The sequence below is a fragment of the Carassius carassius genome, chromosome 6 (assembly GCF_963082965.1).
Source record: "Carassius carassius chromosome 6, fCarCar2.1, whole genome shotgun sequence".
Lineage (NCBI taxonomy): Eukaryota > Metazoa > Chordata > Actinopteri > Cypriniformes > Cyprinidae > Carassius > Carassius carassius.
In genome coordinates, this window is record NC_081760.1 from 2,803,048 (window position 1) to 2,827,611 (window position 24,564).

A 24,564-nucleotide genomic window follows, 5' to 3' on the forward strand; every position below is an offset into this window, starting at 1 on the left:
ACTGACGAGATGCACATTAATCATCGGCCGATATTTATCGCGCACCGCTATTATTAGTGTTGTTTGTTTTTACATTTGCACAATAATAGAACCTGTTTTTTTTGTTGTTGTTTTTTTATCTCTCACTTGAACATCTGCTCCTTCCGTGTGCACACTTCCTGTGTGTCCTGTGGAGTTTTATGATCAGTGTCAATGGAGCTTATTGATTCTGTCAGCAGTGACATGTAGAATTAGTGGTTTGCGGTAAATAAAGCCGACCTAATTGATGTTTTCATGTTTTGTGGTTGGTTTGTTGTTAGGAGCTGCATCATTAGAAAAATAATATATTCTGAGTCCATAAAGGATAGTTCTAACTTTAGACCACTTTGCATCTATTTATTCTTTGTATTGATCAATAACCAGTCATGCGATAAGCATGAAATAACCAGTTATCTAAGCATTAGTGGTGATTTCTGGCATGATTTGAAAATTTTGCAATGTGAAATAAGGCACACTCATCTCAATTTATTATAATGTGTTTATTTCATGCACCTTGCATTCACACACCAATCAGAACTGAGAGAGACAGGTCCTCGATCAGAAGAAATCTTTACAATGACAGAGCATCAGAGACATTATTATTAACTAACACTAAAAGTATTTTATAAAATGTTACTTGGAAGAAAATGCTATGTAATTGTGTCTCATTGGAGGCGATGTGCGTCAGGCATGAGAGGGTTTCAAATGAGCAAAAAATGAATCGTTACTCTGGAGTCTGTTTACCCTTAAAGCCAGCAGCCTGTTCTTTAACTAAGACTCCAGTGACGTGGGTAAGAAATACAACAAACACACTTCCAAATGAACATATATGACACTATGCTATCTTAAACACTTCTCCTTTTCTCAGTCCTGTGAGTGTACACGTTTGACTCGGTGTGTGTGTGTGTATGAAAGAGAGTGATGATGAGCTGCTGATAGCTGGGTGACTACACATCTGTAGAGAGAAGATTCACACTCTGTTGACAAGAACAGGTGTGGTTGTTGAAGTGACACAAGATCTCAGCTAGAGAGAGAGAGACTGTAAACCTGAATCTCACTGTGAGACGAGAGAGAGAGACAGAGCTCCTAATTCTCACATTCTGTTCTCATATTCATACCTGTTGCCGAGTTGACTGCGCTTAAATTATGAGAGGTATGTATTTAAATTTCATTTTGAATAATTTGATCCACTTCAAATGTTGACTACTAATACTGTTCAAATGTTTGGGGTCAGTAAGGCCATTAACATTAAGAGATCTCTTAATCTTAAGGCTGCATTGATTTAATCAAAATGGCTATAAAACAGTAATATTGTAAATTATTATTTCAATTTAAAATAAATGTTTTCTGTTTGAATACATTTTAAAATGTAATGTATTCCTGAAATCATTCTGATATGCTGATTTGGTGCTCAAGAAACATTTCTGAATATCAACAACAACAAAATGCAGTATTCTTTGATGTATTTAACTTAAAAGTCTTTACATGAGTAAATTTACTTAGTCTTTACTGTCACTTTTTATCAGTTTCGAACTTTACTGAAAAAAAAAAACTCTACATTATACTAAGTGAGAAAATATGTTTACAAGTCAAATAATTGGCTTTTATATTGTCGCTGACTGACGCTAGTTGAAAGCTGGACTAAATAATGTGTTTATAATAATACTATTATAATCTATAATGTGTGTGTATATATAGATATATATATATATATATATATTTAGTTTTACATAATTGGCTCTATCCGAATGGTTAAACAGACTCTCAGCTCCACACTGGACTCAGATCTACTTGACGTTTACTTGGCCCGATGAGAAATGTATGTACTCTGTCTCGTAAAAAGAGGCTCACTGCAGCACCCACAGAAAGAATCAACATGGAGGGTTTCCCACACTCTGTGTACATTCATGCTGCAGCTATTTTCCAGAAATCTCATGTGGAGAAAGACCTTGCTCACCGACTCATTCGCTAGGCACTTCTGTCCCAGAGGTGACCTTGACGGTGATGATGATAATGATGATGATTCTGGAGTTGTTGGCGACAGAGACCGAATGAACTCTGAGCATATGAGCTGGCGTTTAACACCCTGAAATGTGAGTGACAAAATGAAGCCAGGCCTCAAATCAAAACTGAGTTCGTATGATTATCAGGATGAGAATTACAAGTGGAATTAACCTGCCTGATCTGGTATGAGAAACTCCACAAAGAAGCAAAATACGTGTTGGGTTAGACTGTAAATATCATAAAGATAGTGATGAAAATTAGAAGGCACAAGAATCTGATGTGTCCAGTTCATCTGGGTTGTTTTTGCGGTGTACAGTCACTGATGTCATACCTTTTGTGGCCCACGAATCTTTAACATCAATTATTCAGCTCCTCGTAACCCAAAGGTGCAGTTGGAAACATATGAAGAGTCATATATTACTGTTACCCAGAATTCCATTGTTCTTGTCCAACAGTACAGCAGAGGAGAGTTTTTCCATTTTATATTGTTATAGAGGAGATTGGGATTGATTGTCAATTTTTTTTGTGTGGTTGTCTCAAACACTAAAATAACCCTTCTAGGTGCAAATGAAATGTTAAGTAATTTAATGCCATAGAATATCTGAAAAATATTTTAAAATATTTATATTGATATAAAATGTATTACTTTTAACTGTCTTATTTTTTTTTTTGTAACATTGTTTGCATTTTCCACATATTTACGATTTGGGGACATGGGCTTTTTTGTATTTTTCTAACTAACAAAGATGAATAAATACTGTTACAAATGTCTTGCTCATTGTTAGTTCATGCTAATGCGTTGACTGATGTTCACTAATATTGTAAAGGGTTACCAAAATAGTTTTGTTGTATTGTCTCCGATGCTTTATATCAGAAAACATTGATTTGAAGGGAATAGACTGACTTTTGGGTTGAATACTCTCCATGTTTCTTGTCATCTCTTCTCTTCTCCCCTCACCTTCCCCCTCGTCTTTCCATTACTGAGGTCCTGAATCAATAATTTTGGGATGTCTGCTCATATTCTGGATGAGTTTCTTCGTGTAGCTTATCTTCCCCACACAGGTCTCTGACTCACTTCTTCTACTCTCTTCACCTCTCTCTCTCTCTCTCTCTCTCACACTCACTCACACTCTCTCTCTCTCTCTCTCTCTCTCTCTCAAACCTTTTGCTTAGGAAGGCTTTTTACTCTTTTATTTTTTTAAGGACATCTATTTGCTTTTAGTGCTGTCAGGTCAGACTTCAGTTGACTGACTGCTGTAACACTTTAGGTGTTCATAGTCAGTTCTATCATCAGAAACAAAGACAACAAATGATTTATTTTAAATGTATATACAAATCAGAAAAAAATCAGACTTAAGCTAGTCAATGTAACATATTATACATATTAAAGGACCATTTTTTTATAGTAATTATTTTTTTTCTTGAAAATCTAAAAGCTATGGTAAACATTTTTTATAATATATAATAAATACCATTTAATGCATAAATTAATAAATTTTCCTCTGCAAACATTTTGTAAGGAAGAATATTTTAAAAGTGAATGCTGATTATTTTCATTTTAAAACTGATGGGATTCATTTAAAGCTCATCAGTTTTGCTGTCGGGTATATGAAAGCGTTTTTTGCTCCCCATTTGAACTCTTCATTATTACGCTGTTGTATTATAACTATCCTCTGCAGTATAGCAGTGATGTCATAGCATCAGAGTCTCTCTCCTTCCATCACAGACCAAGATCTACTGAAGGAGATCCTGACTGACAGCTGCTGTTACAGTTCTCAGCAGATGACTGACATCTGCCCTTTTATCTTGATATCAGTGTTGACTTTGATGTGTTTGATGGGTGAGTTTAGGTGTATGGTCATACTCTGTGACTTCCTGGACAGGAAGTTCCAGTCCAGATAACCAATTAAAAGAGCAGAGGAGGGACTTATAAAGGAGGTCAGTCAGGTGGAGGACAGCCTTTGTAGGTCAGTATGTGCAGGTCTGCCCTGTGAAAAGTCACTTTTTTTATTTTTTTTATTTTTATTTATTTTAAGTTAGGCTTGATGTTTTGTGAAACCTATGAAAAGAAAAAACTCAACAGTGTCTCCTGGACATCAATGAGAAAAACAGAAGAGCATGTTGAGACCTTTGCTAAAGTATTTTCTGAAGAAAATACACTGTAGAGTTTTAGAAATGATCTCAACAATGTCTCATATTGCCCAAAGGATTTCAGTGGAAGCCAGTTTCTACTTAAGAGTTTAAGAATAATAATACAAATAAATAAAAAAGGTATTTGCTACATTGCTCATTTATTTCCCTTTTTAATCATACAACAGAAACAGAATTTCTTTAGATTAAAACACACTCTTTCAAAGTGAAAATGAGAAAACAAAATGTGGTTCTATTCATTTTTCTGCCCTCTTTACTGAACTTATATTTTTTATCCATTTATTCATGTCTCTCTCTCTCTCTCTCTCTCTCTCTCTATGGTACAAAAATAATTTACTAATTCATAATTCAATTTAAAATTATAAATGAGGAATTTTTTTCAGTTAAAAAAGCTAAATTAATGGAGACAATATAATGAGTATTTCTTGGTAATCACAATTTATCAATTAACTTGATAGAACTTCTGCATCAACCTCATTAGTTTACTGTTTTGTGAAGAAAAGCCAAAATTACTGATCAAGATAATGGATGGATGGATGGATGGATGGATGGATGGATAGATAGATTTGTTTCCAGAGGAGAATGAACGACTCATGAAGACGGCACTTGAGAACACAGACTGAAGAGCAAAACACACACACACACACACACACACACACACACACACACACACACACACACACACACACACTGTCCAAGCATTGTCTTTCCTGTCACACATTACTAACTGTAAGGATTTAAAGTTGCTGTATCCATGGAAACAGCATTTAATCCATGCAAAAGCAAGTTGGGGAAGGATTATGTGAATGTTTAAGTTATGAGAAAATGGATATGGATATGAACATTCTCTCTCTCTCTCTCTCTCTCTCTCTCTCTCTCTCTTCATATTTTTCTCAGGTTGGTCAGTCCAGGATGGGACGATGAGGAAGAGACGTTTTTCAGAACTCAGGCAGCTGACGTCACAACTCTGTGTGATGAAAAGAGTTAAGAACGAAAGCAAGAGAGAAAATCAAATGATTTGTAAATGACAGGTTTTGTAACATACATAAAGGGACTTATACCATAGCCATGATGACATGCTGGGATTCATATGCTGTGTCTGTATCTAAACAAGCGTGAAAGTGTCTGTGCAAGTAGAGTTGATGAGAGCACTCTCACTCACACACACACACACACACACAGCTCTCATGCAGAGCTTGATGCATTGCTGTCCTAAATACTGGCAGTGTATCTCCGGTTCACACTAAATAATGAACACACGTGTCTGATCACATTAGCATCCACACAAGACCACACACTGCAAGAGAAACAAGGCTGGAGCTTCTTGTGTGTGTGTGTGTGTGTGTGTGTGTGTGTGTGAAAGCTTGCCTTTGCCTTTGATACAGCATATAGACTGGGGCTAACTGTCACTTTTGTACCACAATGAATAGTTGCACATGTTTGTTGTTGTTTTTATTATTACATTTAAATAATAATTCAATTGAACATTGGCCCCAAAAGCTTTCATTATCACAATCTGCCATTAAGCACTGATGGTAAAATAACTGTGAAATGCTAAATGAATAAATAAATAAAAATCAGGTTAAATAAAAGGTCAGTAAGATTTTAATATATATTTTTTAAAGAAATTAGTACTTTTATTTGGCAATGATGCATTAAATTAACCAAAAGTGACAGTAAAAACATTTCTATTTCAAATAAAATGTTTTGCTTTCTATTAACCAAAGAATCCTCAAAACAAATGTATCAGGCCTTCCACAAAATTATTAAGCAGCATGATTCATCATCATAATAGAATGATTTCTAAAGGAGCATGTGACACTGTAATGATGCTGAAAATTCAACTTTGCATCATAGGAATATATTACATTTTAAAATGTATTAAAAATAGACAACATTTATTTAAATTGTAATAATATTTCACTATATATATATCAGTTGGAGTTCTGACCGTGTGCTCGCCGATACAGTCAGCCAGACAGCAGCCACCAGTGTCCTGAACAACGGTCCCAATATAACACTAGATCACACCTTAAGTCAAAAACGATGGATGCCACACCCAGCACTTCAGATCATTCCAGTGTTCTAGACCAATCATCCAACAATAAAAACCAGTCTTCTGTTGTACAAAAGAAGCATCCAAAAGGTCATAAGCCTCGAGCTAAAGTCGCTAATCAATCCACAAGAAAAAAAAAAACAAGTTCTGAACTCGTAAGGAAAGTCAGAGCACGTCTCGACCTCCACACAGGAGACTCCTGCACCTTCAGCCTCAACACGCAACCATTACCTCCATGAAACTAACTCCACCTGCCATCAGAACCCCGGGTCACCACACAGATCCAGACATTTGTCTCGACGAGAGTCTGTCAAAACAAAAAAAGGACGTCAAATCAGAAGACAGGGAGGAAATCCTGTCAAGAGAGCCGATTCTCCCTCCAATTTATCTGCTCAAACCACATTTCTATCTCATTTAATTACAACAATATTTAGTTTCTTTATTTTTTATAAGGATGTTTGTGTCATTTACAGTGTTGGGGGTAACGCATTACAAGTAACGCGAGTTACGTAATCAGATTACTTTTTTCAAATAACTAGTAAAGTAATGCATTACTTTTTAATTTACAAGAAAATATCTGAGTTACTTTTTCCCCATTTATTGATTAACAGCTCTTCTGTCCCCATGTTGAGAGAAATCAGGAGTAAGATGTCACCCTAGTTCTACAATAAAAGTAAACATGCATTAATTAATGAGATTCAGTTTTCCTCATTATGAATAAAAACAGTGAAATCCAACTCAGAATGTGATGTAAATCTGCAATAATTAAAATTGAAATGTTAAATAACACAGATATCCTTTATGTATTTAATCCCATTTTATTAACCAATGTCTTCAATGATCCAATTCAACCATACTAAAAGCAAAAATGACTCTAGATAATCATTAGTGCAAGTGTGTTGAACGTTTTTCTTTTGTGTTCTATTGTACAGATGTGAATTTACTTTCTGTAGCATTTGGTGTGAAAGGACTTTTATGTTTACCAAAAATATAATTTTTATATTAAAAACAAACAAGCAAGCCCTGCCCAGACTGAAAAAGTAACACAATATTGTAATGCAATTTCTTTTAAAAGTAACTTTAACCAACATTTAAAATATTTAATTATTGCAGGTTTGCATCATATTCTGAGTTTGCCTTTCACTGTTTTTATTCATTTTGATTAACACTGTTGAGGCTTCTTATTAACCAAAATGTCATAATTCAATCTTCTGGTGAAACAACATCTCTGGTGACAAATGTTGGACTTCTCCCAACGTTTGATCTAATTAAACCTCTGATTTAAATATATCAGCCTGTCTGCCTCCATCATCCAACTAACAACCAATGGGTAGAACCAAGTCTCCACCCTACATTATTCTGATAATCATATAAGAAGAAGTCATAATATGGAAGAAAATAGATTTCATTGTGACTTTAGTAATTATGCCACTAGTGCTTTATTGGCACAAAAATATACTGTATATATACATTATATTTATAACCATAACTATAAATATCCAATGTGTACAATTTGACTAGTACAAAACATGTGATTTTTTTAAGAAATGCAAAGCATGAAGGTCCACCCCCTAAGCAGATTTCACAACAACAATTTTTAAATGTAAAAAACATTCAATAGCTCACTAAGCCATCTCTTACTAACAGACTACATTTTATCAAATTAAGTAACACCCAGAAACACTCAATGTATTTTGTGATATGCCATTTATTTTCACAACATTTTACATTTATATGGTGTACAAATTAGTGTAGAGCAGAGAAAGCCAATGTTTCCACATAAACGTGTGTTTGAGTGTATTTCACCAGTAGTGTTAATTCTCAGCTTGTTAATCCTTGTGATGAGATTTCACCATGCAAGAACACTGGAGTCAAACACGCTTCTCTTGGCTAACATGAGAATGATGATTCTACGCTGAACTATTGTAATGGACTACATTACCCATAAGCCTCCTCCCTCTTTCCGGTTTTGCGCATCAAAGCTGACTTTGCCAGTTGCCACTGAATTCATTTTGAAACAAAGTGTGAAAAAAAATCCCCAAAAATCATTCAAAAGAAAACGGTGAGCTGTGTAAGACCCGACATCACAGAGTGAAATTCACATGAAAAAAAAACCCCATCATCATCATGCACTTCTTCAAAGCTGCAACAGATAATAAGAGGTGGGGACTGAAGGGGTGCAGTACCCAGGCAGACTGATTTGCATCAGGTCATATTAACAACTCTATACAGATGACACTTGTTTCACCATCTCAAACTCTGATAAGCTGCAGGGTGAACGCGGAGGCCTTGTGTGGTCAGGATACAGGAGTAATGGTTCTAGTTGAGCTACCTAAACATCTACATGCTGCCCAAACTAATGTGCTCTAATTTTGGTAAAATGAATGTCTTGATGAATGTGTCTGTTGAGTAATTTAGTTTAAATTTACATTTTGGAACATACACTAATGACCAAATGGATGTCTAATATAATATAAATCATACAAACCATTAATTGGACAGTATATACATCCTAGGGCTGCACGATTATGACAAAAATCCTAATTGTTGATTATTCCCTTGAAATTGTAATTGCAATTATAACATTTATCTCAATTTACACTGAATGGTTTATACCATTGTTTAATGCAACTGCGTGCTGTATTTTTTTAAGAAAATAAACAAGCTGAAAACACTCTGACTGAAAAACTTTTAGTGCTTTTCTATAGTATTAAGCCTAAAATATCAATTATACATCGATTAATTGTGCAGCCTTAATACATCCTACTTAGTATTTTATGCTAAAATGTTTCAATGCAAGACTCTTTAATTGTTTTGCTATTGTTAATATGCATTAGCCACGTCTCATTGTTTTCTTAGTCTCTCATGCATGGGCACCGTGTTTTTGACACCGTGCTATAATTGATGGACTTTACACAGTTACTGAACCAAACTGAATCAACAATGAGCTGTTTTAAACTAAATAATCACGATTATCTTTTGAGATCTGCTTTAATATAAAATCTGCTTTAAAACAATCTGTATCGCATAAAGCGCTATATAAATAAAACTCTTAGAAATGTGTCTTGAGAGCCTACGTTTTGTGCCACATTTTTTTTAAATAGATCATGTGAGTGAAGCGTCCAAAAGGAGATTGTTTGATTTTATGCACCTGTTGCAAATGAAATTGTCAAATAGCCAGACATACTTTTGAACATATATTGTATACTCACCTATACCTACGTCTAATGTTGGTTTGGGCAGAATGTAAAGGTCCTACAAGGCCTTTCAAATGTTATGTTATGGTGGCAGTCAGCATCTGAGATACACGGCTCTTTGAGGGTCACCAGAGTAACTGTACAGTGATTTGAATTGACATTTCTTGTTTGATTTGTTGTTCAATACACGTCTAAGCATATGATACATCACAATGAAACCATTATATACTGATATAAAATAGAATAAATAAAATAAAAAATATCATTTCTGTTCAGTACAGTTTTTCTTCTTAAATTGTCGCAGGACATGCAAGGCAATGTGTCTTTTTTTCCTCTCAAATCTTCCTCAGAGCGAAAAGAATGCATAGATAGACACTTAAAAGTTCACATCTCCTCCCCTAGAGCTAGCTCTCCTAAAAATGACCATTTAATAAATTTGTATTCACAATCTCTACCATCTTTCACTCTTCTTCTTTTCTTTGTTTTATCAATTGGTTTATCTACAACACATACATGATTATTTTTACAGTATGGCCAGAATAAACGAGGTCAAAAGACATGCCAAGGCAAGTATGATCAAAATAAACAGAAACCAAATAAGTTTCTGAAATTTGAAAAATAAAGCCTCATGATATGTTTGCTATATATAGATACTATATGTACACACATAAGTGACTCTTCAAAACCCTTGTGAAAGAAAGGGTAAGTCTAGGACTACAGGTGGTACGCCAGAGTAGGTAAAAAAAAAAAAAAAAACCTTTGTGAAGCACAAACAGGACATGTAGAGCCACGGAGGAGCCATGGATAGATGCTGGAACTGAAAAAGCTCTTTATAGACATTTTTCACTAACTTGGATGTGCTGGAGATAGTTCCTATTAGTCAGGTATTTTTGACTTTCAGTCACTGGAGAGCCTCTGGAGGAAGCAAGCAGTGCGCTGGGGTTCAAAGCAGAATTGACACGATTGAACTGTCTTACTCTAGGCAAAGTTATTCCCGCCTCCTGCATTTCACTCCATGAGTAATTCAGTTCTCTTCCACAACATTCTCTTTCAAAAAAAAAAAAAAAGGCAATTTCACATTGGAAATATAAAAAGCGCATTCAAACTTTACATCTACACACTGAACCGGTGTCGTCCTTCCAGCTGTGTCAATGCAGAGCAGGTCTATGGGATGTCTGTTGTTCTTTTCCAAGCCTCCTCATCAACTTCAGGTGAAGATGAACGTGTCAGCAGAGATTCTTGAAAAAAACGAAATCATTTGGTGAAAGCTATAACGTTAATCTAAAAAAAAATTGAATTTCCTACATTGAAAAGTGCAGAGGAACATTACTTGAAGTCGAACTTCCAACTTGCGCATTGCGTTGTGCCATTTATTATCCTTTGGATGCTAGAAGACTTCATTGTTGACACTGAACAGATGCACTGCTAATGTAGTGTTGTTTTGTTGCCTTAAGATGCAGTCACATTTGTCTTTGTTCCAATAGGTATCCAAATTGTTAATATGAATTTACTGTGTTGACCAGTAGTAGCTTGGTATGAAAGTGACTTTTATGCAAGTTGTGCTTCATACGTCGCTGCACTACTGACAATTAGCAATGGACTGAAATGTCACCAAAATATTGGCGTTACCGCATCTTTACACCTCATCTTTTGAGCACTGAACACTGGAGCACCTTGGTCAGAACATATCAAGCAGGAATATCCATCATCCAACTTTGAATGGAACACAGAGCACAGTTCCTCTCATCCACCCATTCTTCTCTCGGGATGATAAAGAATGATACAAAAAATAGCTTTTATGACACTTATGAACATCCTTTAGCAAATGAAGCAGCATCAAGCTCCTCTACACACCCGCACACACTTATGGTCATGCAACGGTTATGAAGAAGCTCTGTTGAGTGTAGCAGCCGTGTTTGTTCTGGTTGAATTGCACAAATCTCTTTAAGCAGGCTTTGTCCAGATAGGGTGGTTCTTATAGATGGGCGGAGCCTGTTGGTTTCAGTCATGCTGGAGTGGCGTGGCTTCCCATGCAGATATACACATGACTGACATACTGGTGATGGAAGAGACAGGCTTTTAGACAGTGGACTAAGTGTATGTCAGTGTATTTTCTTGGCATCCGCTCATTTCATAATTTCTTGCAGGTTTCTTCAGGTTTCTTTCAGACCGTTTTCACCCTCGAGTTCTTCTTCATCTCCATCATGTGACTGGACAGGTACGTACAGGACATTCTGATAGTTATAAGCATGCAGAGCGTGACGGTGAGTGTGCGTGCTCGTGTGTCAGATCACTGGTTGAGCTCAGTGACCGGTCTCTTCTGTTTGAGCGTGTCGATGAGGGACAGAACTCCACGTTTGACGCTGGTGGAGACACGGCGTGTGACTGAATCAGCAGGAGGTGCCTGTGAGCAGGCTTTCTGAGACGGAGGCCGTGCCACCAGACACTTCTGATACCTCAACTGCACAGACAAAGAAGAAAAAATGAAATGAAACAGGCTTGGCCGGTTAAGATCTTATTTTGAAATTCAACATGAAATATGATAATAAGGAGAAAAATTATTAATTTAAATGATTGTAATATCAGGCTGCAACATTACAAAATTGAAACAAGTGAAGGGGGTCTGAATACTTCCGGAATGCACTGTATTTTATTACATTTTCTTAAGGTAGCTATTTATAGCCATGTACTGTTATTAATATTTATTCAAATATATATATATATATATATATATATATATATATATATATATATATATATATATATATATATATGAATGGCAGTGAATATACAGTTTTTGAAAGAACTTTCTTATTTTGATCAAGAATGTGTATATTTATTTCTGTTCAAGAAACATTTCCTATTATTATCGTGTGTTGAAAGCTGAAAGTTGCTTAATATTTTTATGGAAATTCCTTAATTTGTTTAAATAAGAAACCTTTTGTAACATAGTAAATGTCTTTATTGTCACGTTTGATTTTATGCATACTACCCTAATAAAATCAATTTCTTTAAAAAATTCTTACTGACCGCAAACTATACATATTCAGCTATGGAAAAAACTGAGAGACCAATTGAAAATTCCCACTTTCTGCGAATTTATGATTTATAGATATGTGTTTGAGTAAAACATAATTTTTGTTTTTTTCTGTACAGTACTGATTAAATTTCTTCCAATTTTTTAAAATAAAAATGTTGTCATTTAGAGCATTTTTTTTTCATAAATTGACGATTGGTCAAAATAACAAAAAAGATGCCATGTTTACAGACATGTTTACATTTGTTTTTAAACAACACAATACCAGTGTTTTAATTTGAGAGTTAACAAATCAATATTTGGTGAAATAACCCTGATTTTCAATCACAACAAATGAAACATGTTATTTTGACCAATTGTCATTACTTGGGAAAAAATGGTCTAAATTACCATATATATTTTTTTAAATAAATGTTATCAGACCTTTATTGTATAAAACAGATATTAATATTTTACTCAAACCCATACCTAGTAATCCAGTAGATCAAAATGAAACTGAGACTTTTCAACTGGTTTCTTAATTTTTCCATAGCTGGATATGCATTCAATAGGCTGAACATTTCTGAGATATCATTTTTGCAGCTATATTGTCCAGCTCTGGCCATGACATTGATTTGGTTTCATTATAAATCTATAGTGCCCATTTACATTTGATGTGGTGGAGAAGTGTACTTCTGGTGTTATAACTCACCATGCATGCTGCCTGAACAGCCTCTGACACACTGCCAGCATTGGGATCACACCAAAACACATGACACTCAAAGTGCTGGTTCCCAGAGTCCATGATGAATGCAAATGAATGCACATCTTTCCCAACTCCCATGAATGACAGAAAACGCACACGACACTCCACTAGGACCTCCTCTTCCTCCTAATTTAGGTTGTGACACCAAGAATCATACATGAGTCAAAAGATCTAAACACAAGAAGTTGTACTTTAGTAAAACACAGCTACTTTGGCAGGATGTTATTAGGTTTATGAGATGAAAGGATGTGTAACTGCCTTTTCTTTGATGACTGTGACTGTTGCGTCTGCTACATTCAGTTTCACAGGAATCCAGTCTTCTCGGATTGATGATGTCATCAAACTGTCTATTGCACCGTTGAGAATGTCCATGCCTAGAAAACAGTGACATCTGACCTTGTAATAGCATGTATGGGTCCAAGAAAAGCTATGTGATCCCTTTGGCTTTATCCGGATTTCACCATAAACTATCCATATTATTAGATCTGATCTTCAGCTAAGTCACATCAGTAGACAAACACACTCTGCTTAAATGTCAGCTGGAAGTGATCTCCCCAAAAGCTAACTGGAGTCAGGAGTCATCTAACCTGGAGTCCAATCAATGAGACCAGATTGGAGGTCAGACTCACCTTCAGAGGTGGGTAGAGTACCCAAAAACTGTACTCAAGTAAAAGTAAAAATTGCTTCTAGAAATATTTACTCAAGTAAAAGTAGAAAAGTAGAGGCTCTGTTCTTTCTTTCGACGTTGCATATTCAGATATTCAACAAACTAATCTGGGGGCCAAGAAAGTTTTGTGAAAATGATCAATAACACTGGCAAGGAAGGAGTAGATAGGAGAAAAAGAGAGAGCACATGAAAAGAGTGAAATACTACAAATGAGTGTGATTGCTTACCTATAGGTCTGGCAACTGGCATCATGCCAACATATAACACCTGAAACTTCTGCACCAGTTCAGTCTTTGGTGTGGGGAACTCTGCTAAGGGTAACAGACAGCATACACATTAACACACACCTTCTATTCAACAAAGAAGAAACACACATATAAGCATGCTGTGTTACCTTGTAGCGGGACGTCGAGCCCAGAATGTGTTCTGTCCTGTAGTGATCCTCCAGCCATAGCTTTGGCATTCTTGCGCTCTGCCATGATCTATTACACAGAAATCGAACTCCTTAAACTCCATGCCCTAAATCAGCAGCCTAATCAGAACGTGAACCCGGTTTCTTCCTTCTCAGCTGTATTCTATCCTTACACACAGACTTAAGACTATCAGTGGTTTTCTCTGCAATCTAATATAGTTTTTGCATTTTACAGTTTTGAATGGGCCGTTTAGGATAATTTTGTGTTGGATGTTGTTTGTGAAGTGTGTAGTTCTCACCCTGGAGCAGATTTCGTGCAGACTGGTGGCGATGGCTTTGGCAGGGGTGTCACAGCGGAACACATGACATTTTAATATCCGGGTGTCCTTATCTCGCGCTACATATGCAAAATCCCTGTATGCACACAATTAAAATGAAACAAGTTTAAACTTATATTTAAACAGCTGTTTAAAAAAAACAGGGTAATAACCCATTTAACTCACATAATCTGTCATATTTCCAAAAAGTATAGTAAAAAAAAAACTAGGGCATCACTTTATTTTGTCCATAGGAAAACGATTGGACCCCAAAAAGTTACATACCTGAATGGAGCCAAGTCGAGAGGTCAAAGGAATTATTTTCGTTTTATGAAATAAATATGAACACAATTATATTTTATTTGGAAAAAAAGTCGACAATAAGAAAAGTAATGAGCATTTTGAAAGTAAATAGAGTCCACTTTGATTTCATGTTGACTAAGCAAATTTTTTAATTTCTTTAATGAAAACAACCATATTTCATCAATAAACAATACAGATAAACAGACACATGATTATAGACAAAAAGAGTTGTCAATGTGAGTTTGTGTATATTTCTCTGTTTGTGCATATGCAAAGAACTGCCCTAACAGAGACAGTCACATTTCAGGCAAACAAAAAATGGTGTAAAATATAACCATGTATAAAATGCACACACATCACCTACTATATGCAGGTGCACGTGGCTATCTAAGATAAATGAGTGTCTCTAAACTTACACCTTCAGCTGTATTACACACATTCTTTATCATTTCTGCTAAAAATAAACTATTATGAACAAAATGTCCAGGAAGAGTCTACAAAAAGGTTATGATGAGAATACAAGTAATAATAGGGTAAACCAATTTACCTCTCTCTGAGTCCCGGAAAGCAGTCAAGTAAAAGATAATAAAAAAACATTATGAGAAAATACACACAATGAAGCCCATTAATGAAACAAGCCAAACAAATTCCTGCATAAATCATTCACAAGAACGTTTTAACATAAAACTGTTACACTCAATTCAATGCAAAAACATATGTATTATGAAGGATTGACAGAAACATGTTCTGCTTGTATTTCATGAAAGGGTTCTGATGTGTACAGGTATTTCAGAACATGTGCATTACTAATGGCAGGATGCGCATCTCAATGACAATGGCTGGAATATGCTGTGGGGAAGCTGGAACATGGCTGGAACATGCTGTGTTAGCAAATCTAATCCAAGCCCCAATAATAAGTATGTATGAAAGAAAAAGACAATAAGAGGGAAGAAAGAGAAAACGAGACCAGCAGGTGTGACGAGAGTTCAGACATTTATCACGATGTATGTAACACCTTAAAACATAAGACTCTCAGTGTGCAGCCAGTAAGACACATGAATATGTAACAGTGTGATAATTAGAGATTTAACAGACTGAGAGAAAGAATAAAACCAGATGAACTCAATGCACTCAATAATGTCAAGGATGAACCCCAGGCTGGTAAACCCATTCAAAATGGGCTGTTTTACAGCACCTCAGCAGGATTCAACTGGAAAATGTGCTGGAGGGTCAAGGAGAAACTACAAGGAGGTACAGGTAACAATGTTAATGGACTGAGAACAGAACCCAGAGGTTCCCCAAAGGAATTTGAAAAAAAGGCATGTGTTCTAGTTCGTGTAGATGTGTGGGATGATATCAGAGGACAGGCCCGATCTGAGGGAACATACAAGGAAGTTGCAGTCTCTTTCAAATGTAACCTGTTTAGTGACGTGAAGATCTTGATGTGACCTACTTTAATAACCGAACACGTAGTACTCAATACGATCCTCACCACAGTCAATGACAACACATAGAGTGCATCCACAATTCTCTACTGAAATCTCCTCCTTCTCCTCATTCACACCATCTGGAGAAATTCCACCCACTCCACCTTCTAACAGTCCTAGTATTCCTCCCATCTCACTCCAGTACATACTTCAACTGAAAACTACTAAACAACAAATGCCATGCTGTAGAAAATATGGCTTCAATGTATTTGATGGGTACTATCAAAAATTAGGTGAATTACAGAGTAAATAATGAAAAACAATGGACAGGAAAAAGAGAAAAATACTCACATCTATTAATTCACGCGTTTTTCCCTGTTTTAACATTATGCCATACCCCTCTTCTACAGATTTTCACCTCCTCGTCTCATCCTCTGCTCCGTTGAAAAATTGCAGCGCACCTCTCTACACTCAATCTCTCTCTTTTTTACCCGCTTCTCATTTTCGCTCTCTCTCTTTCCATCCAATCCCAGCATTCCTTTTACCCTCCCCCTCTCCTTTCGCTTGTCGCTACGGTAACCTCCTCCAGGGTCTTGGGAGGAAAATTTTACTGATGGGATTAGTGGTGTATTAGCATAGGACAATTATATCATATGCAAACACATACGTAAACATGCGGACTACACAATAAATCTAAAAACAAAAAAAAACTGCCTTAAGCATGATTCCAGTTTAGAGAATATGAAGAGTGCCATCTACTGGTCAGAATGTGGTACTGCTTACACTCAGTGAGGCAAAACTGTGATTCAGCATCCCTGGTGAAGTATGCTGCATTCCACCCCTGCATAATTCACACACACTCACTTACACACAAACCAGTCAGCTCTTCTGGGACTAGAGCAAGATTCATATGCAACTTTTGGATGACCTCACAAACACTCTTCACATACCGACAGCACCTATAACACTGGATTAAACTTTCATTAGCACTCTCTCTATCATCAATCTTTTATTTCTGTCCTCCTTTCACCGGGGTGACTTCTTTAATCCAGAATCATTATATAGTGACCTTTTGCTTGAAGGGACTGGAGGAGTGTCTGTTACGATCGGAACCCAGGGAAACACAGGAGACGAGAGACCCAAACGCAGTGTGGTTTTAATGGGTAATCCAAATCAGAATCCAACAAGCAGGGGTCAAAACCAGAAATCAATCCAAAACAAACAACAGGGATAGGAACAGGAACAGGAAACTCGGAAGATGAGGAAACTCGGAAGGCGAGGAAACTGGGTGACGGAATGAAAGGACTCCATGAAAACAAACAGAAACAGACCGGTTAATATAGGCAGGGTAATGACTATCAAGTGAAGACACCTGAGTGCAATTAACAGGAGTGTAATTACTGTGATGAAGGGACAAGGCTTTGTGGGAATTGTAGTGCCTACGGTGAGGTGCCTATGGGGAAGTGAGACCACTAGTGGAGACTCAGGGAAACAGAGACCAGACACCGTGACAGTGTCTCGATATCAGAATACATTAACAGAAACACATTAAGAGAATCTCTTGCAGAGTTTTATAGATAATGAGCACATGAGGAAAGTCACAGGTGCAGAAATGCTGACGCTTGCAGATCTAAAATCTCTAATTAAAATGAACTGTGAAGAATTCACGGCACGTACTTCATGCAATATTCTACACTCAACAGTCACAATATACTTTTGATGATTTTGCTAATGATATAAAATTAAGAAATTTTTTGTGCATAAGACAACTGTCAGTTTAAACCATTACTACTCAAATGTGTACACAATTCTCTTTTAGTATATTTAAATGTTCTAACAAAAAAATAATAAATACAGCTTTTCTATTAAATACTGATATTTATTACTATGTCTGGCATATATATGAAAATAAGCATCATAATTCCTCCATAATGTTTATTTATTGGAAAAAAAGGTGAGGAAAACATCTATTGATGACTTTTACTCTAAGTTCTTGCATTTTTTTCCATTTGAGTTTTTTGCATTTAATGTTTCGAAAATAATTGGCAACATGAAAAAAAGTACACTTTTAGAAGCCATCTGAAAATTTGAAAGGGTGAAAAAAATACTGAGATATAATTATTATTTTTTTATTTGATACAAAGAATTTGACTAGTAAAAAAAAAAAAAAAAAAAAAAGGATTTTAATGATAAAATGTACATCCATTCAACATCTTTTGTCGGTCAGTTTGATTTTTGAAAATATTGATCTGATTTAACTAGGCAGAAACTGCTTAATCTAAAACAGTGCAGAGCTTCGAGCCAACATTCAGTAGGTCACAGAGATTAAACCTTATTAGTGTTGATAGATGACCAGTCAGCCAAACAGGATCAGCAATCTAGAAAATTAGTTCCACGTAGATAAAACTCTAATGATGTTTATGGCAGCTGAGAGCTGTAATGTTTTAACTCATATAAAATCGCTTCATGCCCAATCTGTGTGGTTTCCAAAAGAATTTTAGAAACACTTCCCACACTTTCATAAATACAGAGTGAGTTAACTTATTTATCATTCAGTTTTGTTCAGTTTATCTCTGTCATTTATTAAACATTTCATACACCCTTCATCATTTACCATGTTCTCCTTAACTAACCCAACCAGTGCATACCTTCCATTATCGCGCCCGACGCCCCACACACGGATGCTTGCGATTGGCTGAGAGTGTAGAACGCTTCGATCCATCGGGTCAACCAGATTCAGCATGTTATTCTCCAAAATGAGGTACATATCCTTCCCCTGGACACACACGTACAATGTAAGAGGATAAGGGTTTCGTTTCAAAACCTAGTGAGCTTTCTTGCTGTCCACTGCCTTCATAGACAGCTGCCTTCCTAGGCATCACAAAAATAGCACTGCATTTTTTTAACTATGTTTTTTAGTACTGAATGTATATGTAATTTCATGCAATTAGCACAGTACAAAAAGAGCACACAGTAGTTCCTTAGCTGTTGCTCAGTTAAAAACATCACACTATAAAAAGCAGAAAATGCATGCAAAAAAACACATTCAAATAACCTCTTTTTTTGTATTGAAATGTATTTTATAATTCATGTCATCTCAAACAAAGCGCACTGCAGCTTGACTACTGGTGGATGTTAACATGCTAATAAGATGATACTTGATAAACAAGCATTTCAAAAATATTAGGTAATATTGTTAGCTTATTTGTCAAAATTGTCAACTTGATTGTCAAATCACTGAAGCTTTGAGTATTGAATAAAATATTATAACTAATATTTCTCCTGCTCCACATTTTCAATGAATTTTTCCATGAAGAATAAATGCAATGCTGCCTTAGAATTTGACCAAAGAAAAGGTGCACCTGTGATGCCTTAAAATACAGGCAACTCGCTGGGTTTTGGAATCAATGTCACAAGCTACTATAAGGTCTAAGGATGCCTGTGCTTGTATGTGTGTTGAAAGTAATGAATAAATGATCAGATCAGAAAATAAAAGGCAGGAGGAGAACAGAGGCTCTCTTCCTGTGTCCTGTCACAACACATTAAACTCTCTTTCTTCCTCTTCCTCTTCTATTCACTTGCTTTTTTCTGCATGACATTTTCAGTTTTCCCTCTTTTCGTTTGATTCTTTCTTGTCTTTTTTAGGTTTTATCTCCCTGTTTCTACCTTCCCTTTTTCAAAATGATGTTTAGAAACATTGTGTGAATTTTTGCATGAGTAGGTATTATATGTGCCTTCCTGTGTTTAGACTATAGTGCTGGTCTAGCTGGTTCTAAAACTGGTCAACCAGCATTGGTTCAAGTAAATCTAGTTAGTATGTGTGTGTGTGTGTGAGAGAGAGATAGGGTGAAGCGGTCTCTCACCTCTCCCCAGATGCCCACAGTGTCTCGTATATCATTCTTGCAGTAGGACAGTTGACGGATGCAGTTGTTAACAGCGACGCTGCTTTTACCCGGAGCCAAATCCTCCTCAGCCATCTCTACCCAGCCGAGAGAGCGCACAGCAAAGCACTGTAATAAACAGAAACCCACTGATCAATCACAAAGACTGTGACAAATAACTACAGGGCAACAGCTACACACGATGAAAATGGAAGAGCGCAGCAAATACATACGGCATAAGGCATAACAAAACAACTCGCAAAAGAACAAGCCCAGTAATATAGTATTGTGTTTATCTATTACATACATTCCATTATGTCTCATATCCTACTTCTCTATAGTGAGACACACTACACTGAGGAAACACCTCTTAAATTTTCACATTCCATCTTCTAAGATTAGCTGATGTTAACATTAGTGAGAAAGAAAGAGTGTGTTCATATACATACATGATCACTCACTCACACACACACACAACTCTTATAACAGGGTGCTGGGATCAAAAGAGAGGACCCCTTATACTGGAAGAGCTATTCTTTCATCTTTCACTCATTCACGTCCTCCTTTCTAATCTGTATCTCACTCCCAGCACTATGAAAGCAAAATCATCCATTATTCAGTCTCTCTTCCTTTCTGACAATCTGTGACAAGGGGCCTCCTTTATAAAAGTGTTTGTGAGTGAGAGAGATTAATAACAGGCAGAATGTTGTCCTGCTCTTTCAGTTTGATTTTATCTACTGCTGAAAGATCAGATCCTCATGAGGAAGAGTGTGAAACAAGCACACACACAGAGAGAGAGAGAGAGAGAGAGAGAGAGAGAGAGAGAGAGAGAGAGAGAGAGCATGACTTGGAGGGGGGGGGGGGTGTACATTGAATGGTAACATAAAGAGCAGATGAATATTATCTGACAACTCATAACCAGAAATTAAAAATCCAGTAAAGGTTCCACTTGAGCCACAGTAGGATTACTGCATAGTTGTGATGTACAGAGCTACATTCTTCATCTGTTTACACTATATACAGATACTAAATATTACTGTTTTATTGTATTTTTGATCAAATAAAGACCATTTTGGTGAGCATGAGATGTTCATTTAAAAAAAAAAATCTGCAGACCTCACACTTTTAAATGGTAGTGTATGTGACACATTGCATAATCATATATGTGAAGGATTAACTGATTTTTTAAAGATTTGCTTCACATTTTGTGGCACAAATGCATTTGACTATGTATCTACGAGGGTGTTGTTTAGTGTTTTATGTTAAGATCAGGGCTCCGCTGCCCTAAGGACATATCTCACTCTCAGATAAAAACATCAGAAATAATAACTAAAAATGAGTTTTTCCATCGTCATCTTTACCCACCTCTCCAATAATGACGTGCATATGCATTTCTTTGAGCAGCCAGCAGATGACACTGTATATCTAGAATTACACTGGAGGATGGAAACTCCTGAAGCTTCACTAAATTCCAGCAATATACAAAAAGCAATAACCTACCACAATACCACAACTACCACTTCCACAATAACCTTTTATTTAGAATATGCTTACATGTCTTGATTTGATTAATTTTATCTCTTACAACAAGACCTTGACTATCATTCTTATAATCTGACTTAAACCATATAATGTAGCAGTTCCTAAACAAACACCAGCCAGTTAGTGTGCAACTCCATTATACAGCATACTGCTTTAGAGCTTGGCGAGTATGAATTTGGATCTTGCCTTTAAGACTATAATAAGTTCTCTGTAGAGTTGTTATCGTTGAATAGCTGCAGTATGTGCACAAACTCATGTACTCTCACCTTGGTTTCAGGGTCACTGTTAATGCTGCTGGAATCTTCCTCTTCCACAGGAGCAGGGTTTCTGAGCACAGATGCACACACCGTCAGAAGAGATATATACACAATTTATTCTCTCTCTCATTTATGTGTATTTATTTATTTATTCTCTTTCACACACTGTAGCTTGAGTGAGGCGTAGCGGAGAGTTGCGCCTTCAAACTCTTTCAGACTAGGGTCAGGGTTTACGGTGGCCGCCTGTAGATCCTGAAGCAGAGATAAAACCGACGTGATTAAACACAAACATATAGCAAACCCACAAATGTACAGCATGGAGCCAGTGGGTTAGATGCAAACTGAAATGAATATGATTAACCAGTTTTAAATCAGACACAGTCTCAATGCTGCACATTTTACAAAAAGAATGGATCAAGACAATGAGAAGAAATGAAGAGTGAACAGGACCTTTCCTGCTCCGTGAACTGCAAAAATCATTTTCTTAATACACCATAAATACATAAATTGATAAAGTGTAAGCAATTGATTTATCAATGTTTTATTCTCATTTGCAATGTTTGTTGTGTATATCCAAATATACTTAAAACAAGATCAATTTCCATGACAAACAAAAATTACATATTATATACATTTTTCTGAGAATTTTTTTCTCACCCTCTTGGCAATAATTTTTTTAACCATAATACTAACAAAATTTGTGAGGCTTATGCTTAAATCAAGAAGAAAAAAAGGCAAATAGGTTAGTAAAATTAATGACTTGGATAAATGATTTTTGTAGTACAGACAGACAAAAAAAAACACAAAAGCCATGCTCAGTAGAAAGGTTAAAGGTCAAAGGGTGAGGAAGGTATGAAGCAGTACTGGATCTCAGAACACAACTACTCCAGTAGAACTTCAGGTAGATCAAAATTTCTCCTAAATTGTATTAAAAATAATGCAAAATACATCTGTAAAATATGGGCCAGCAGATGGGCAAAAAAATAATGAACATAACCAAATGTTGGCTCCCTGAGAAATTCCACTGTGTATTTGGCTCTGAAGTTCAATAAAAAAAAAAATAATAAAAAAAAAAATAAAATAAAACGGACTGAGATACTAACCTTCCAGATCTCACTATCAATCTTTCCCACTGCAAAATCACTCCATGGCTGTTTCTGCACCATTATACACACACAAACACATAAACAGGGAGGACAAGGTTGAGGGATCAAGGGTGGGAGGGGGGACAGAGACAAGACAGGGTTGTTAGATCACTCGATAAGCATGTGGTGTGTGCAGTGCCGCTGCTCGCCATTTTGGTGCCCTAAGCATAATTCCTTTACGATGCCTCCCACCCCGACCCCGAGAAAAAAAAAAAAACGTTCGTCCGCCCGAACAACCGGAACGGACCATCCGGCACGGGGGGGTACTTTCTAGACTAGACTAGAGCAATTATTAAATATCTTTCTGGTTCCCACTTTTTTGTTACATATACATGGCTAAAATGTGGCTAATATTTCTATAGGCTAATGAAATAATACTGGCATTTAAAAAAAAAAAAAAATTCATTAGGCTATTTTTGGTGCCCCCTCAGCACTTGCGTGATGCGCATGGTGGGAGCGGCGGCGCTGGGTGTGTGTGTGTGTGTGTGTGTGTGCGCACAGTATCTGTTGGGTGTTTGGTTGGGATTTGATTACATGCAGTATGGATGTTGATATCTCACTCTATGTTGCAAGGATCAGAGGAAAGCACAAACTGTATTTCGACTACATTCTGAGAGTAAACAAGTGTTACTGTTACCTTGTCCTCTTCCCGATGGCGTGCCTCAAAGTGTCTATCCTTCTCTGGCATTATCTGTAGGGATGAGGACCGAGGCTATACATACACACACACACACAAATATATACATAGTTTTAGCTTTATTGTGTGTGACCAACTTCTAACTAAATATCACAATACATTTATATTTTTCAATACACATTTACACCACATTTTAATTCATTTGGAGTCAGTAAGATTTTTTGAAAATAAACTAGTACTTTTATTCAGCAAGGATGCATTAAATTGATTAAATGTGAAAGTAAAGAATTGAGCAAAATTAAATATATATAATAAATATAAATATATATTAACATGGAAAACAGTTATTTTATACTGTAATCATATTTTTCAATATTACTGTATGAACTGTATTTTTGGTCAAATAAATGCAGCCTTGGTGTGCATGAAACGTCCTTCAAAAAACACTAATAAAGAATCTTACTGACCCCAAATTTCGTAATGGTATTTTTACAATATTCCAGTTAAATTTGCTTGAAATTCAACAACAACATGGTTTATAATTTAATAACCATTTGGCAATACTTTTAGTTGTGGATATTCCAACTGACTGCAAGTGACAAAATTTTTTAATTCTTCTCAATCAATTAGTTTCTCTTTTTCGTGGACAAAAATAAATAAATAAATCAATCAATCAAACGAGTCATGTTACTCACCTAGTAAGAAGTCAATTGAAAAGAACAAACGAAAAACCTGGCAAGATGCTTGTCTTCTTTTGTTCATTTATTC

General features: G+C 36.2%; 1 protein-coding gene across 6 annotated transcripts in view; it reads right to left on the minus strand.

Annotated features, from left to right (window-relative positions):
- Positions 1-8,113: 8,113 nt before the first annotated feature.
- LOC132142216 (amyloid beta precursor protein binding family B member 2-like) overlaps positions 8,114-24,564 on the minus strand; it is a 47,603-nt gene continuing 31,152 nt past the window's right edge. For 3 of the 6 annotated variants that reach the window (XM_059551902.1, XM_059551903.1, XM_059551901.1), the window contains 12 exons: positions 23,797-23,871; positions 23,118-23,171; positions 22,181-22,266; positions 22,024-22,084; positions 20,198-20,344; positions 18,983-19,110; positions 14,587-14,701; positions 14,270-14,357; positions 14,103-14,186; positions 13,467-13,582; positions 13,155-13,334; positions 8,114-11,887 (listed from right to left, as the gene is read on the minus strand). In XM_059551902.1, the coding sequence (XP_059407885.1) occupies positions 11,717-11,887; positions 13,155-13,334; positions 13,467-13,582; positions 14,103-14,186; positions 14,270-14,357; positions 14,587-14,701; positions 18,983-19,110; positions 20,198-20,344; positions 22,024-22,084; positions 22,181-22,266; positions 23,118-23,171; positions 23,797-23,871 (1,305 nt within the window). In that variant the 3' untranslated portion in view covers positions 8,114-11,716. Of the gene's footprint in view, positions 11,888-13,154; positions 13,335-13,463; positions 13,583-14,102; positions 14,187-14,269; positions 14,358-14,586; positions 14,702-18,982; positions 19,111-20,197; positions 20,345-22,023; positions 22,085-22,180; positions 22,267-23,117; positions 23,172-23,796; positions 23,872-24,564 lie in introns of all 6 variants that reach the window. The other 3 variants (XM_059551904.1, XM_059551900.1, XM_059551905.1) reach the window with 3 other exon arrangements.